Raw genomic sequence first — 17,914 nt, 5'->3', positions numbered from 1 at the left:
TTTTCACGAGATCTAACTCAAATCATTTAACAAGCACTAAAATGACTTAATAAACACGTTATCCGTAGCTTTGAAAGTCGCCGATGGAGCTTCTTGCTTGATCCTACAGCTTCAAGCTCAATCTTTAAAACACTGTGAAAGGAAACTTGCTTACCAAAGAAAGGGGAGAAAACGTCTTTGACAGCAATCCAACAAGCTCGCGTCTTGGTAAGCACGCATAATCAAACGGGATAACTACTCGAGTAATCGTAACGCATGAATTATTGATTTTGTGTCAACTTGTCTCTCGATCTTTTAAAAGATCGAAGAGCTAACTGACATAAAATCAATAATTCGAGTGCATATATAAAATTATATTAGTTTAAGGGGGTGTTTTGAACCTCTTTTACATAATTCATGAGGTGAAAATAATATGAACCTTTTTAAAACTTCAAGGGACGTGTGAATTGAGGAAGGATATTTATGAAATTAATTCTTGTTCTTATGTGTAGTGGCTTGTTACAACTAACTAGCAAGGTAAGTGATTAGTAGTCACAGGATATAAGCGATATCTTTTTCTATTTTATTAGTTTTTTTTTCCTAATTAAGAAAATATATGGCAATTCAGATGCCTTTTTTTTCCCCTTTTTTACAACAATTTTGACGCATTCCAAGTCGCTTTTAGTTAATAACACTTCCTAAAAAAAAAATTGTCACATTTATTTTACTACTCTCACTGCTTGTTAAGTTCGAACCATGCACTAAACATGTAAAGCAAAGAGACATTTGATTTGAACCAACTAATGTTTTGACATAATGCACTTAAAATATTTCACGCACAACAACGTAATTCTCGAAAAAGAAATAAACACACTAATCGGAAATGCTACAACCATATCTGATTGCCGAGGCCATAAAATAATATAATGATCAATTTATCCCGAAACCTAAAGGAAACAAAGGAAGAAAGAAAGAAAGAAAAAACAAAAAGAAGAAGCAAAAGAAAAAATAAATAAATTTTTAGATGTAATAGCTTATTCTCTTTGCGCCATATTTTGGATATCCAAATCAAGCACAACTATGTAAAAAATAAAATAAACTCGAATACCATATTATTTACATATACCAATAAATACCGACTCATAAAGTTGTTAAGTCACTCCACTTAACAGATTAAGAAAAACACACAGAATTAGAACAAGAATAAGAAGGAAATTAATAGAATTTTAGATTTAATAGCTTATTTTCTTATCAAGCACAGCTACTCGGTGGAAGAGAAAGATCCAGCATCAGTGACAACGTAGGTTGAAAAGAGAGATGTATTGAAGCCATTGAAGCTGGACTTAAAAGCTGATGAATACGCACCCATGTTGGGAAATATAAGCCAATCATCCACCACAAGTTCCGGTAGCCAGTAGCCTTTCAGAACAATGTCAAGCGAATTACAGGTTGGTCCATACACCGTTGAGCTGAAGACCTCTTTGCTTGTCCCTGCAAGAGGCATGCACCTACTTAGATTTCCATTTCCGCACTCCAAAGCCACTTCCCCTGCCAAAGACCCATGGATTCCGTCGTTGATCCAATACTCTCTCGCCTCCCCACGAACCCGCTTCCCAATAATGTTGGTGGCCAATGTGAAAGCCGACTCGGCGAAAAACCGGCCTGGTTCCGCCATGAGGTTCAACCCTAACGCGTCAGTCATAAATTTTTGTCAGTAGGATAAATAATAAAAAAGATTATTCACACCAGTGCCCCTAACACTTTGAGACCATTCCTAATTTTCTCCTAAATTATTAAAATTCTTACTTTATCTTATGAATTTTGACTTTTAATCTTACTAAACCTAACTTGTTAGAATTTATATTAAAATCATTTAAAAAAATAAGAATATAGTCATGTGCTATTTTTCGCTTGTTTTTAATCGAAAATTTAATAAAAAGATGATCACATAATCGTATTAGCTCCTTTTTCCATTTATTTTTAACAAAAATTCTAACAAATAGAGTTAAGTGAGTTTAAATCAAAACTTAGGGGGGTACAATGAGAGTTTTTAAACTTTGAGAAAAAGATTGGAAATGATACGAAAGTTTAAATTGCACCAATCAGAATAATCTTAATAAAAAAGGTTTCATTCATTTCGTTAGTTTGAATTAGAATGTAATTTTATTTTTTGCTACAATGTTTACTCTCACAAAAATTTAAATTTAACCCAATCTGCTACAAGATTTTCTCCCCTATGAATTCACTTTTTAGTTCAAGCTCTCAATTCGAACCAATGAAATGAACGGAGCCTAACAAGATTATAAGATCAAGTTTTCATTGTTTAGTGTTTTTTTTTTTTAAGGAATTTTAGTGGGAGTTTTGTATTTTGATATAATAAATAACATATCTAAATATATGTTTAAAAAAAAAAAAAGTTGAGTGGGCGCTTGAGTTCCCCACTTGGGACTTACTTGGCTCCGCGTCAGGAAAATAAGTATGTATAGCGGCTCTAACCATTGAAGCCGCTTCCTCGAAGCTGCCTTGGCCGGCCGTGAAGCCGCCACCGATGTTCAACACTCGCATTTGAGGCATGCCGAGACGAGTAGCCAACTCGAAGGCCGCCTTGGCAGCCTCTATGGCGGCGGCATAAGCCCTAAAATTTTTTACGGCGGTTCCGACATGGAAAGACACGCCAACCACTGGGATCTGCGCCGCCTGTGCTGCCCGGAGGAGCGGGACGACCTCCTCGGGGAGCGCGCCGAACTTGGAATCCGAAGCTTGGCGCTGCACTCGGGCGTCTTCCGGGGACTTAAGCCGGATGAGAAGGCTGCTTTGGGGGTGCCATTTTCGGATCTTTTCCACTTCATCCAAGGAGTCGAATGTTGTTAGGTTAACACCTACAGTTGCGGCGTACTTTATGTGAGACTCCATTTTACAAGGGTTGGAGAAGATGATTCTGTCCGGACCAACTGATCCGAGGGAGAGGACGGATTCGATCTCGGCCCGGCTACCGCAGTCGAAGCCCGAGCCGAGCGCAGCCATGGCGGCAAGCAAAGTCGGGTCGGGATTGCATTTGACGGCGTAGAAAGGCCGAACCTCCGGGAGGGAATGGACCCACTGGTCCATGAGGTTTGCGACGGCGCCCAAATGAAGGACATAAAACGGTTGCTTAGTGTTTTGGACCTCGTTCTTGAGAATGACGGATTTTATGAAATTGTTGAAGCCGTCGTCTTTTGGAAAGACGGTAATAACCTTGCCGCTCAAAGTGGGTGCTTCCATTACAGCTTGGAGGCTCTTAGGATCCGACTCCATGGAAATACTAATACGTATTTGAAGAAAATGATCAGAGCTTATATCCCACTATCAGGCCGGCAATCTCACTATTAAGCCGGCAATATGGGTAATGACACACAACACGACTAAAAAATGACAAATTTTACGGATTAAGGTTGAAAAGAAAGAGATTCGGATCAAAATTGAATCGACTTGAAATTGACACGAAAAACACAGGTCGATTTAGGTTAAACCCGCCTAACCCGAACACGACACGAAACTCGTAAAAAACTAAAAAATACATATATTTTTTATTTATTATAAACTTGTGATATCATGATAGTTATATTCAAAATCTTATAATATTATTTGCTTAATTTTAATGGATGTTATTGTAATTTAGTGTGTTATGAATTTTAAATTACTTCTAATATGTAAAAAATAAATAGAAGTATACAATTTTCGTGTCAATTTCAGGTTCACAGGTCAATTTCGTGTCACGATTCATTTTCGTGTCATGTCGTGTCACTTGGTAAAGTGATCGTGTCGTGTTCGTGTTGTAATTTTTAAAATATTTTGTGTCACGAGTCGTGTTCAAGTTAACTGTAAATTAAAAAAAAATGATCAAAATATAATACAAACACGATAATACGAATTGTCATCTCTACTCACTATATATGGCTAGATAAGTTCACCAACGTATGAGAATCAAGTTGTGATGACTTGTGTAGCGCGTTAACGTGTTGCACGATATTTATCTTTTCAATATTTCTGACTTTTTTTTTTGTTTGAAGTTGCACGCCTACTTTTTCCAGGAATATGATATTAGTGATCACACCTTCCACGTATATAAAATAAGAAAAAATGGCTAAAAAATTTAGGAATGTTCTTTAGTCCGACAGTAACTATTTACCTGACTTATCTGATAAGTGATTTTTAGCTGTTCGATGGAAATGGACGGACGGGATTTATCACGTCCTTACAGAAGCATTCGTAGGTGCTAGCTTCTATACACTGCAAGTGACAGCTTTTATTGGTCATGTGTTTAATGAAGAGAAAAGGGAGAAGGAAGAGTGAGGTTGGTGGCCACATGTATATGTGAGAGACAAGGGATGATGTGAGAGACAAATGAGATGACTACAGGGAAAAAATATATTAAAAAAATGTGAAACCCAATTTAAAAAAAAAAGCTCTTTCTTTGGACAAAACAGAGAGAGGCTTAATTAGTAAAAAAAAAGTTAGGCTTAATCGTTTATGGAGGGGGAAAGAGTTTAGTAAAAGTAGCAGCTTTTACAGTTTTACAGTTGGCGAAAGAGCCATTCATACCACCTCAAGTTCTGAAATTAAATTGCAAGTTTAACAAAAGTGACTGGGCAAGTTTATTGAAAACACAGGCGAGCACTACTAGTGAGCTAACAATTGATGTTGGTGTCAGTTTCCCCAATGCTAAGGTTGCCATCTTTGAAAGAGAGTTCAAGACAATAGTTGCCTGCCGATATATGCGTGATTATGTGGATGGTCGACAACTTTAAAGAGGAGAATTGCTCATTGACTATTTATGAGAAGACGCTTGTCCCCACAGAGGAGTTGTTTGGTAAAATTATGGGTTTGTTTGATGGGGAGGATGACTTCGAACAGCAAGACACCGATGAGGAAGTGATTAATTAGAAAAAACAAATCAATAACATGAAATACAATAAATAAACCAATATACATATTAAGGATGAGTCTTTAAACCGGCACATCAATTTTACCTGACTGATCCGCTCAAAAATTGTGGCCATCAGATTTACACCTTTTGTACTTTTTACTTACTTGTTATCTACTATTTCTTGTACTTAAGGCTTAAGAAAAAACCCAGTTTAATTTGTGTTTCCATTTATGTCCTTTACCTTTCGTATTTTTTACTTATTTGTTTTCTACTATTTTCTCTTACTTAGGGCTTAAGAAAAAAAACGGTATAATTTGTGTTTCTATTTATGTTATTTACCTTTTGTACTTTTTATTTACGTGTTATGTATTAGTTTTGTGTTTCTATTTATGCCCTTATCAATTTTTGTATTTTTAATCTACTTGTTATCTATTGTTTTATCTTACTTAAGCCTTAAGAAGAAACGGTTTAATTTGTGTTTCCTTCTATGTTCTTCACTTTTTGTACTTTTTACTTATTTATTATCTACTGTTTTCTCTTACATAGAGCTTAAGAAAAAGTGGTCAAATTAAATAATATTTGAATTACGTTCTGAACATGACTTCCGAATCTACAAAACTCACCCCATCAAAATAAGCCATGCGGTCTAAATGTTAAGAAAAATAATAGAGTATGGCGATTAGTTAGAACTTATTTGTTTACATCATAAAATTATTTTTCTAATAGACAATAAATATCACAGTCAAATTCATGCAATTACACGTGCCTACTTTTACTAATTTCTTAAAAAAATGAAAATATTTTAAGACATTAAAATATTTAAAGGAAAATAATAAAATAAAAAGTTCATGATTTTTTTCTAGATTTATTAGATTTTGATTAAGTAAAAGAGTACTAAGGTTATTTTACATCTTAAAAATCAACTTCAGAGTATCAAGAATATGTTTTTAAAAACATTGAGATATCATTTTAATATTATCAAGAACACAAGATACTAAAAACATATTTCACTATATATATTGTCGCTTATATTCATTAACATGAAATACAACAAATCAGCCAATATACATATTTTTATGCCATGTGTTCACTTAATTGCTATAAAAAATACATGTTTCGAAGATTAATATACATTGTCGTTTCTTATAATTTAACATATATATATTTACATATAAATATACACGAAAACGGTAAAATTATACATCTGTCATTTTAATCCAGTAAACAGTGAGTGCCGGATTAAAGATCTTGCCAAAAAATTTATCCTTACAATGGATTTTTTTATATATTTTATTGATACTTTTGAACTTATATAATTATTCAACTAAAAAATAATTTTAAAGGGTATTTGTCATTTTTTTTTTCCAAAATTGTGAAAGATGCAATTGCCTTTCCCGAATTTTTAGTGAAAGGAGTACCTGACATTTCTTATGAATTCATGTTGACGTCATAACTTGATATTCCATATAACATGTATAAAAAAAAGTTATCTTGTCACCCCTAGTGAACAGAAAATAATAATAATAATAAAATAAATCTCATTCAGTTTGTCGATTTAAATTTTTAATTCGAGTTAAGATGTGACTTTATATGAGAGTTTTTAATTATAATAAAAAAGTTAAATGTGACTTTTTATGAGATCTTTTAACTATAGTAAAATTAAAATTAAAAACTCGAATCGATAAAATAAACAAAGCCGTAATCTTGTCTTTCAATTTTCTACTGTTTTAAGTATCAATACAAATTTATAACTTTCTCTTTTTTTTACTATTGAAATCTCTTGTTTGAAATAAAACTAGCTCATCCAGGAATGGTTTTTTCAATTTTCCTTCAATATCAAGACGGATAATGCTTCTCCTTTCTAGAATAAACTTCAACAATTCTCATCGTCCACTCTTACGAAACCTCAATTAGCTCTTAAGGAACTAAGCATTAGTTTATTGGTGGGTTCGATCTGATCAGAAGCACAAGAATCATGGTTTCACTTTATAGCACAGGTTTGGAGAGATAGTGAAGTCATTACGGGTGCTTCTATGGTGCCTTCACAACACTCTGTCTGTTCACAAATCTGTTGTAGCATTTACAATTTCAACATTTAAAATTCGTAAATACATCATTCAAATGCAGAAATTATCATATTCTTTTAAATTTCGCAAATCTATCGTAACTTACGTATTATTATGCAAATTCTGAAGTTTGAGCAAATTGTTGCAGCATGCTTCTGAGAATTCTCTTTCCAGCATCATAAAAGTTTACAATGTTTGATTTGGGACTTGACTCGAATATTTTATAGTGGATGCTCTCTTGACTCTGACTTCCCCAGATTGGAGCTCCTGCTGGTAGACTATCAAGCTTTCATTCTTGTGAGAAAAAAGAGATAAATATTCTTTAAAATACACGAGTATCTGTATTTTTATCTATTATTTTTAATTAATTAATAGTCTTTTTAATTAGATAACTATATTAATTAAAAACATATTAATCAAGAATAGTCTTTTTTGTTTAGTTTAAGCTTAATCTGGACAGATGCATCCTTTTTTCGTTTGCAATAATTTCGATGCTAAACTTTCAGTCATGATGTTTTGAGTCTCGATTTTGACAAGTTTTTATAATGTAACGGATGCGAAGCAATAAAGAAAAGTTAACGTACCAAATATAAAAATTTGAGATCATCTTTGAACTTTCTAAATAACAAAACATTTTAGGGTGTATGTGCAGAAATTGCGAGGAATTTTGTCTATTAATTAACATAAATTTGCTATTGGACCCATAATTATAAATAATTTTCAAATTTAACATTTAATTCCTTAAAATTATAAGTTCGAGATTTAAATTATCAGTATCAATAAATTATTGAGGTTTAATCCTAATTGTCTCCGGAATTGAACCGTATTAGTAAAGATTGTTTCATAAATTTATGTAAGTAAACATATTTTAATTTTTTTAAATATATATAAAATTTAAAATTTAGGGTGCATCATACGACTCATACATAATTCAGAGTGCATGAATGTAATTTACCTAAAAAAACGAGAAAAAAAAAAGAAAGGAAAAGAAAAGAAAAGTGCGTGCTTACGTAAAATCTTCGAGACAAGCCCGCGTAGCTTCAAGAAAAGAATCAAAGCGTCATCATATGATATCACACCAATTAAAAAAAAAAAAAAAAAAAAAAAACCAGTCAATCACTGCATTCCAATTCATATTTCTCTCTCTTTCTCTTTCATGCATATTTGTCCGCTCTCTAGGTAGACTATTGTAGTATCCGCCGCCTTGAACCCCAAACCCACATTCATACTGTGACTTTTCTCTTCCAAAAATGTCTGAAAGCTCCGAAATCGTCACCAAAGAAACCGACCCAAAAGAACCGCGAAACGTTTTCGCACTTTTCGCCAAGTTCAAGCTTCCACTGCCGTTTCTGAAGCCCAAAGATGGCCCCGTCGCCGAAGATGGACCGAGAGAACCAGTGGTTTCCGACGGAGGGACCGAAAGTCGGAAAGTTGATTTTGTGAGGATTCCGAAGGCGCAAGTGGCGGTTCCGCCTCCGGTGGCGGTAGAGAACGAAGAGGCTAACAAGACTTCGAATCCGATTATACTCTGGCAGGTTTGGGTTTTCTCCTTTTTTTTTTTCTTTTTGTAAATTTTGTTTGGTTGCCGGGAAAATGGAAGAAGAAAATGTTTTGATGGATTGACTTGTTATTACTCTTGTTTTGCTTATCGAGTATGTTCTTGAATTGAGTTGCGAGAATTTTGATGCTCTAGGAGTTGAATATTTGGGGATTTTGTTCGATTTAGTCGTTCTTTATGGTTCCGAGAACGTAAAAATTTAAACTTGCATTGATTAATCAAGAATTGTGTCTATACAGGAAAACTGTTGATAAGATGTGGAGGAAAATTGAAATTTGAGAGGTATAATTGGCTCAATGATGTTGCAACCTTGTATGCCTCTGATCCATTGGAGAGAAAAGTGTTGGAAGTTTTATGTTGAACAAAGTTGACTTAACGTAATAGCCTAATAGTAGATGTTTGGCAATGCAGAGATTATAGGATCAATAAGAAGGTTTTGCTAATGTGGCTTGCATTGCAGAGGTGAAGGATTGTGGTGTTATTGAAATGATTTTTTGGCGTTGGGGGAGTAAATTCTGACCACTAATGTTATAGATATATTTTAGATTATTTGTGTTTCTGAACACTAATGTGCTAGATATCTTTTAGGTTTTCTCTTTTTTTTTTTTTTTTTTTTTTTTTTTTTTTTTTTTTTTTTGAAAATTGTTTCTATAAAAAGGTTTGCATTTTTCCTCGTCGGTCAAATTTCTTGGACAATATTGGGGATCTGTGGTTGGTGGACAATGTAATGGCTTTTCAGAAGAAATTCTTTGTGGGGTGTGTGGCGTAAGAACATTAGGAAAAAAAAAATGTAATTCTGGAGTTGCAGTGATTTATTTGTCCTGTTCTTTTGCCTGGAGACATAATCTTATTGATTCAGATTGATCATGCATTATCACGTCATAATTCGGTTGTATGTTTCCCAACAATAATTTCAATGAAACTAGTTTTTAGTTTGGAGGCTGTTTTTGAACTCTGTTTGGACAATAATTTGACTAGTGCAGTTATCCCTTGAATTATTTAGGAACAAGATAGAGCATTCTGAATCATGTTAGATTGTTAGTTAGAAAGGCTTTGTTGAATGTCGATTCCACTACCATTTTTCCACTTTTATTGATGACTGATGGTTTTGTTTGATTGCATTTTCTAGTTCTGTTTTGTCAGCGTTGGATGGATACCTCATCCATATTTTTGTCTTGTACTTGTACTTTCTATAAGAAATCCTTTCAGTTTCTTAGCCAAAAAAAAAAAAAAAAAGATTTGTGCATTGGCAAGGTTGTCAGGACAAAAAATATTAGTTTTCGGTCTTATTGCTCTATTTTTATTGAGACTTTTAACAAGACGATTAAAGGGGCAGGTGTCCACGATATAAGTCAGGCCTTTCTAGTGAATATTTTTAAGCATTAACTCTGTGATAGCTAGGCCGGGCTGGAGCTAACAGATAACAAGGTGCAGGAGAGGCTTAAAAAATGGGCTGAAGATGAGGCCCAAGAAGGGGGAGCTCATGGGGATGCTGAAGCCCAAGAAGGGAGAGCTCAGGGGAAAACGACTGGTTTTAAGGGTCGTTTTGAGAAAAGGGGCAACATAAGGGCGAAGAGCAGCAAGGGAATTCTAGAAGAGGGATTTGGTGTTGAATGCGGAGCCAGAGCGCGTAGGACCCCGGGGTGGCTAGACGGTTTTGAGCTGAAGGGAAAACGTTGAGAGGAGCTAGAATTCCGGGTAGTTATGGGCAATTATGTTATGGGAGTTATTTTGCTATTTTCTTTTCTTTTCCATTTGTTCGGGGTCCCCATTGTAAGAAAATGGAGATATAAAAGGAAGAAGAGTTGTAATAGTGAAATCAGGTGAATAAAAGTTTTCTTTGAGGAGTTTCGCACTGACTCGAAGAGTGTAAATTCTACCATTTTTGTATCACCGGTGCTTTCATTGAGAGATGAAGAAAAAAAATGAGGAATGAGGAGATTGCTGAGTTGATGAGGGCAATGGAGACAAGCTTCAAGCAACACTCGGATGACCAGCTCGCGAAGTTTTCCTCCCTGTTGGAGCAACACATGGCCAGCATAGAGCTCTAAATTTTCCAGTGTGCACAAGCCAACCGTGGGACCCGACCGGAGACAGAACGTTCGGCGGAGCATGCGGAAGTCGAAGTAGGGGGTCACCAAGGTGGGGGAGTAAGGATGGGTGCAGCACCCACCACGATTGATATTCAAACTGTCCTGAAAACTCTTCGGGTGGATGTTCTGCGATTCAATGGGACCAACGTTGAAACCTGGATCTACAGGATTGACAAATTTTTTGCTCTGCACAAGGTGGAACCAGCGATGAGACTTGCCGTGGTGTCTTTTCATCTCGACGGTGAGCCCTCAACTTGGTTTCAGTGGATGGAAAAGGCCGGAGCAGTGACCAGCTGGGAAGTGTTCATTTACGAACTACGGAAACAATTTGGGTCCTCGTTCTATGATGATCCCTTGGGTCGCATTTCCAAACTGGTGCAGATTGGAACTGTTGCCAAATTCCTTTCAGAATTTGAAGGACTCATGATGCGAATATCAAGTGTATCCGAACCTTTGTTCCTTAATTTCTTTATTTGGGGGTTAAAAATTGAGATTCGTCGTGAACTATTGTTGCATAGACCTATTACTTTAACTGAGGCAATGGCTCAGGCTCAGCTGTATGAGGAGAGGAACGATGAACTAGTTGGACGGACAAGATAGGAAGGGTACCGTGCTGCTGAAGGCAGCTCTCACAGAGCTAGACAGACAGGGGCGTTTTCAGCTCCTCGTCAGGGGAATGTTGCAATTACAATCCCAAATCAAGGAGCTCCGTCTCGGGGTGAAATCAGGCTTCCGATCAAACGGTTGTCGCCAGCCGAGATACAAGCAAAGCGGGAGAAGGGGTTGTGTTTCAATTGTGACGAGAAATATCATATCAATCATAAATGTAAAAGTCGGGCCTTATTCATGTTTGGAGACGAGGAGGAGGAAGATCAGTCAGAGGCGGAACAACAGGGAACGGAGGAGATACCGGCTGATGACGACTTGGAGGTAAGTCTAAACACCTTTTCAAACTCCACTAATCCCCGCATATTCTGGATAATGGCTAAACATGGACATGAGGACTTAGAAGTTTTGATTGATACGGGAAGTAACAATAATTTCATACAAGAAGCACTAGTGGGAAAACTTGGGTTAAGTTGTAAAGAAAGCCAAGAAGTTCAAGGTTTACATGAGAAATGGGCAGTTTCTCGTGTGTGACAAGAAGTGTGTCGGGGTAGAACTTGTTCTCCAGGGAACTCGTTTTGAGGTGGATATGTTTGTTCTACCTATATGGGGATTGGATGTGGTATTAGGAATGCAGTGGCTGCGGACTTTAGGTCCCTGTGTACACGATCATGATGCTTTGACGATGGAATTTAAATGGCAAGGCCAGAGTGTGAAATTAGCCGATAATACACACCTTTCACCTAGGCAAGTTACCTTCTCACAATTGAATGCAATGGTTCAAGATGGCACTGTTAGGGGGGTGTTCACGTTGGCCGCAATTGAGGAAGACAACGAGGCTGTAGCTGCCAAGAAGGGAGAGGTAGAAGTGTTGGAGCAGGAACTGCCACCAGAGGGAAAAGGCTTGATCCAGCAGTTTCGGACAGTGTTTGAAGGGCCACGGGACCTGCCCCCCATTCGCAATGTTGATCATCGGATTCATTTGCAACTCGGATCTTCCCCCGTGAATGTGAGACCGTACAGGTATCCTTATTTTCAAAAGGAGGTGATGGAGCGGTTGTTTAAGGAGATGATGGAGTGCGGATTCATTCGCCACAGCACAAGTCCATACTCATCCCCGGTTTTGCTGGTCAAGAAAAAAGATGGGACTTGGAGGTTTTGCGTGGACTACCGTGCTTTAAATGCCCTTACCATCAAGTATCGATTTCCGATTCCTACAATTGATGAATTATTGGATGAACTTGGCGGAGCAGCAGTATTCCCCAAGTTAGATCTCCGTTCGGGCTACCACCAAATCCGAATGGATAGGAGAGATATTCACAAGACTGCATTCCGCACTCATGAAGGCCATTATGAGTTTGTGATAATGCCATTTGGCCTAACAAACGCACCATCCACATTCCAGACGGCAATGAATCAAATTTTCAAGCCTTATCTACGCCGATTTGTTATCGTGTTCTTCGATACATATTAGTGTACAGCAAGAGCTTGGAAGACAATGGGAGCCACCTTCGGGCAGTGTTGCAGTGCTTAGCGGATAGTGAATTCTATGCCAAGGGAAGCAAGTGCAGGTTTTTTCAAAGTGCCATAGATTACCTAGGTCACATTGTATCGCAGGAAGGGGTACGAGCTGATCCAGCCAAGGTGGAAGCAATGAAAAACTGGCCGCAGCCAAAGAATTTGAAGCAACTCAGAGGTGTCTTGGGCTTGACGGGTTACTACAGGCGTTTTGTGGCTCACTACGCGGCTATAGCAGCTCCACTCATCGAACTGCTTAAGAAGGACAATTTCCTGTGGGGCGATGAGGCAACTACCGCTTTTGAAAGGCTCAAGAGCACCATGATGGAGACTCATGTGTTAGCCCTACCATATTTTTCTAAGACTTTTGTGGTGGAAACAGACACCGCAAACATAGGCGTAGGGGCAGTGCTAATGCAAGACGGGCACCCTGTGGCTTATTTCAGCAAAAAACTGGGGCCTAAGTTGATGGGTGCGTCGGCCTATCTGCAGGAGCTGAGGGCAATGGTTGAGGCGGTCACTTAGTGGAGGCAATACCTCTTGGGAAGACACTTTGTCATTAGAACTGATCACAAGAGTTTAAGGGAGCTTCTCACCCAGGTTGTTCAGACCCCGGACCAGCAACACTATGTCCGGAAGTTAATGGGGTATCAGTTTACAATCGAATACAAACTAGGTTCGGAGAACTCGGCGGCGGATGCCTTGTCACGAAAACATGAACCATCAGACTATCAACTTAAGGCAGCGGTTTCTATGGGACAATTTGAATTTCTGGAGGAGCTGCGCCGCGAGAATGGAACTTATGGCGAATTGCTGGAGTTGCAAGGTTAGCTAGCGAACGGTACACGAGATGATTCAATTTTTCCTTTCGGAATGGCTTGTTGTTCCACAAGGGAAGGCTGTATTTAAGCAAAGATTCTAGGTTGAAGAGTAAGATGTTGCAGGAGTTCCACGAAACTCCCATCGGAGGCCACGCAGGAGTGGAGAGGACGTTTATGCGGCTAAGTGCCAGTTTTTATTGGGAAGGTATGCGAAAGGATGTCAAGGACTATGTGAGCAACTGTGTGACTTGTCAAACTGTCAAGTATTCAACCACAGCACCTAGTGGATTGTTGCAGCCCCTAGAAGTTCCCGAACGAGTCTGGGAGGATTTGGCCTTGGATTTCATTGTGGGATTGCTGAATTCAAAGGGGCACACTTCCATTCTCGTGATAATCGATAGACTCACCAAATATGCCCATTTGGGTCCTTGCCGACGAACTATACAGCCACCAAGGTCGCATAACTTTTTTGCGGAATGGTTATTAAGTTGCACGGCCTTCCACGCTCTATTGTCTCAGACAGAGACCCCATTTTTACTAGCCAGTTTTGGAAGCTGTTTGAGTTGATGGGCACTCGGTTGAAGATGAGTTTCGCCTATCACCCACAAACCGATGGACAAACTGAGGTGTTAAATCGCTACCTTGAGCAATATTTGAGAGCATTCACCGCCGACCAACCTAAGCTCTGGAGTACATACTTGCACTGGGCCGAATATCACTACCACACCTGCCATCATTCGGCCATTAGGATGAGCCCTTTCCAGGCTTTGTATGGCCGACAGCCTCCGACCATTCCAACATATGTCAGTGGTACTACCTCGGTACAGGCTGTTGATGAGGCTCTTACTGCTCGAGATGCCTTGCTACAACGCCTCAAGGAGAACTTGACACAAGCCCGAAACCGCATGAAACAACTGTCTGATCGAAAGCGTCGAGATGTGGAGTTTCCAGTGGGGAAGTTAGTGTTAGTTAAGGTGCAGCCGTATAGACAGTCGATGGTGGCAAGGCGTTTGAATTCAAAACTTTGCCGGCGCTACTTCGGACCTTTTCCGATCATTGCTCGGTAGGGCCAGTCGCGTATACACTAGAATTGCCACCAGGAAGTCGGATTCATCCAACCTTCAATGTCTCACTACTTAAGGAATTCAAAGGGGACAAACAGACAACTAGCTACCCACTGCCTGACGTGAGTAAAGCCAATCGTCCTCTTCTCACACCAACGGCAATCCTTGCTTCCAGAATCATTCATAAGCAGGGCACAGCCGTGAAGCAAATTTTGGTGCAGTGGTCGCATAGTCCCCTGGAAGATGCCACATGGGAAGACCTTGCGGAGTTTGGCCAGCTGTACAACTTACCCGACCTTGAGGACAAGGTCGATTTCAATGGGAGGGGAAGTGATAGTTGGGCTGGGCTGGAGCTGACAGATAACAAGGTGCAGGAGAGGCTTAAAAAATGGGCTGAAGATGAGGCCCAAGAAGGGGGAGCTCAGGGGGATGCTGAAGCCCAAGAAGGGAGAGCTCAGGGGAAAACGACTGGTTTTAAGGGTCGTTTTGAGAAAAGGGGCAACAGAAGGGCGAAGAGCAGCAAGGGAATTCTAGAAGAGGGATCTGGTGTTGAACGCGGAGCCAGAGCGCGTAGGACCCCGGGGTGGCTAGACGATTTTGAGCTGAAGGGAAAACGTTGAGAGGAGTTAGAATTCCGGGTAGTTATGGGCAATTCTGTTATGGGAGTTATTTTGCTATTTTCTTTTCTTTTCCATTTGTTCGGGGTCCCCGTTGTAAGAAAATGGAGATATAAAAGGAAGAAGAGTTGTAATAGTGAAATCAGGTGAATAAAAGTTTTCTTTGAGGAGTTTCGCACTGACTCGAAGTGTGCAAATTCTACCATTTTTGTATCACTCTGTTGCTTTAATATTGGAGTAGCTGTATTGAGCAAAGAAAAATATTGGAGTAGCTGTGTAGAAGTGATAATTTGACGTGTCTTTCGACCTATATTTTCAATGCTTCTTTGTCATGGTAGGGCCCTTTTCTTGTGTTGCCAGTCTGACCACTGACAATGCCTTTTCTCTAGCAGTTCTCTTCTATCATCTGGTTGCTCTGTGCTTTTAATCGTTTAACATTAACATATTTTCTTTCTTTGTACTTTGCTTAGAGCTGATTCTTTCCTTTTCTGTTGTGAAATTGTTTAGAGGCATTTGTGACTATCATCCATCTATTTATTGTGATCAAGAGCTTTCAACTGCATATCTTCTTGTTATTTTCTTTTCTGTTCTGGCTTCTGTAGCATATCTCTTGTGGTTTGTCAGGAAATTTTGCATACATTTTACTCCAGCGTCTAATGATGTAATGGGCCCATATCAATGAAACAAATAAACATGAATTTGATTAGCTAATGCCAGATGAATGTAAAATAATCTTTTCGTACATTTAAGTAGAGAAACACATTAAAAGATAAGAAACAAAAAGGAGGTGAAGGCTTCTGCTGGAATCTCAGTACATGTAAGGGAATCGTAATCTTTGGTTTAGGCAATTCCTTCTATGGTTGGTAAATTTACCTTTTAATTGGCTTATCTTTCAAAGTTTTAAGCAGTCCTAGCTGTTTGCTCTTCTTAACTTGTATAGAAAAATAGCTTGTGCTACTTTTGTCTATCTACGGATTTTAGCACTCAATGGGCTGGTTTTCCGGTTTGCCTGTGAAATTGGTGAAAGGGTCACATATTCATTATACTTTGGACTTTAAGAGGAACAAAGACCAGTAAGTAAAGTTCTTATCTACATGTTCGTCGAAGAAGAAATTAGAGTACAACTGTTTTGGTTTCTGGACGGTTGATCTATTACCTGGCTATCATCTTCAACTAAAAGAGAGAACGAGAGAGAGAGAGAGAGAGAGAGAGAGAGAGAGAGAGAGCTGTAAGACCATAAAAATTTCCCGTCAACAAGGTAGTATTCTTTTTCTTCAGGTTATTAAATCGTTTCTTGTGCTCAGGTTTATGCACTTGGAGGGTTTATGGTTATGAGGTGGATTTGGGCAAGATGGAATGAAAGGAAAGGCAGAAAGGAGAATTCTTCTGAAGACGATGACGATGAGCATTTAGATGAATAGGTGTTAGCCTTACCGTGTGAAATCCTTGAAACATCAGAATTTTGAGAACAGAATTATTTGTATTTTCAGTTCTTAGTCAAATTATTATCTTTCCATATGTGCTTGCAATCATTGTTTTTGTGTAATTTCCATGTTGGTTGCAGATCGTGTAGTTTCATGCTATGTGGTGTTTTTACCTCGTACGTTTGTGCAATATTACTTAAGAAAAACACTTCAGGACCACATTGTATCAGACTCTAAGCAACTCAAATGAGTGGTTCGATCCATCTAATATAAGATTAGTAACCTTAAAAAAAAGTATTATCTTCCAGGGGCATGTAAAGGGTAAAGCAAACCCGAGTTGCACATTATTTAAATACAAAAACAAACACCAACTTTTAAGGACATTATAAGTCATGTTACTTAACAGAGACTTTTTAAGATAGAAGTTTAAGTTTTTAAAAATTCTAATTTTTATAGTGTGCATGTTATTCCAAATGTTTTTTTTTTTTTTTTTTTTGTTTTAATTGGATATTCAAAGGTTTTTTTTTTTAAAAACTTTGTTGATAGGATATTCCAAAGGTTTTTCATGTAATTGTAAATACATGGCTCGGATTTTCCTTTGAGATGCAAACTGAATTTCGTTGTAAAGTAATTGACTCATTGGTCGAACACAAATTCTCTCACATAATCTTCGATAAGGATGGAAGCATGCGCCATATCTACGTGAAAAATGTATTCCGCAACTCAAGTAGCAATAACTTGGGATTGCTTTTATTATTGTTATTATTCTTTACTGCTGTTGCTTTTGGAGTGAGCTTGGAGTTAGTTTTTAGCAGTAGAGTGAGAAATGTGTTTTATTTACTCTTTTTTTTTTTTTTTTTTAAAAAAGTAAATTGTTGCTTGCATGCAGATTCAAGGCATACAAAAGCCTACCTAATCTTGAGCCAAAAAATAAAATAAAATAAAAATAAAATAAAAAGGCCTATCATAATCCCCTTGACTGGATATCAAAATCTTTTTCACGAGGATTCCTCGCAAAATACCACAAATGAAGAAATTGGACAGTGAGTTTTGGGGCCACGGAGAATACTCTCTTCTAAGTAGGGATATCTAAAAAAAATACATAACACGGTGTACTTCTGGTTCTGGGGCACTATCGAAATGGATATTAGAATTTATCCTCGGAATTAGTATTATAAAGCATAGCATTAGAATTTAGGTAGGGATGGATATATAAAAAAATACCCTAGAGTTTTTTTTTTTTTTTTTTAAATTTTTAAACA

The 17,914-nt window shown here is 38.0% G+C and overlaps 2 protein-coding genes across 2 annotated transcripts; one reads left to right on the top strand and one right to left on the bottom strand.

Annotated features, from left to right (window-relative positions):
• Positions 1–1,075: 1,075 nt before the first annotated feature.
• LOC21399851 (ornithine decarboxylase) lies at positions 1,076–3,336 on the bottom strand. The gene is made up of 2 exons (XM_010111894.2): positions 2,433–3,336; positions 1,076–1,665 (listed from the first exon to the last, which is right to left on the bottom strand). Exons 1-2 carry the CDS (start codon positions 3,271–3,273, stop codon positions 1,241–1,243), a joined length of 1,266 nt encoding a protein of 421 aa, XP_010110196.1. The 5' UTR covers positions 3,274–3,336; the 3' UTR covers positions 1,076–1,240.
• A 4,682-nt stretch (positions 3,337–8,018) lies between these two features.
• Positions 8,019–16,760, top strand: LOC21399850. Its single transcript, XM_024174624.1, has 2 exons — positions 8,019–8,486; positions 16,533–16,760. Exons 1-2 carry the CDS (start codon positions 8,202–8,204, stop codon positions 16,647–16,649), a joined length of 402 nt encoding a protein of 133 aa, XP_024030392.1. The 5' UTR covers positions 8,019–8,201; the 3' UTR covers positions 16,650–16,760.
• Positions 16,761–17,914: the final 1,154 nt, after the last annotated feature.

This window comes from Morus notabilis, unplaced genomic scaffold (genome assembly GCF_000414095.1).
Source record: "Morus notabilis unplaced genomic scaffold, ASM41409v2 Scaffold112, whole genome shotgun sequence".
NCBI lineage: Eukaryota > Viridiplantae > Streptophyta > Magnoliopsida > Rosales > Moraceae > Morus > Morus notabilis.
Note: the sequence above shows the minus strand (reverse complement) of the source record. Positions and strands in the feature narration are given on the sequence as shown.

What these genes read in the sequence shown, in the direction of transcription:
- LOC21399851 (XM_010111894.2), bottom strand. Translation starts at nt 3,273, where the DNA reads ATGGAGTCGGATCCTAAGAGCCTCCAAGCTGTAATGGAAGCACCCACT. An exon ending in TTTTCCTGACGCGGAGCCAA is followed by an intron (nt 1,666 to 2,432) that starts GTAAGTCCCAAG and finishes CTGACGCGTTAG; the next exon opens with GGTTGAACCTCATGGCGGAA.
- LOC21399850 (XM_024174624.1), top strand. Translation starts at nt 8,202, where the DNA reads ATGTCTGAAAGCTCCGAAATCGTCACCAAAGAAACCGACCCAAAAGAA. An exon ending in ATCCGATTATACTCTGGCAG is followed by an intron (nt 8,487 to 16,532) that starts GTTTGGGTTTTC and finishes TCTTGTGCTCAG; the next exon opens with GTTTATGCACTTGGAGGGTT.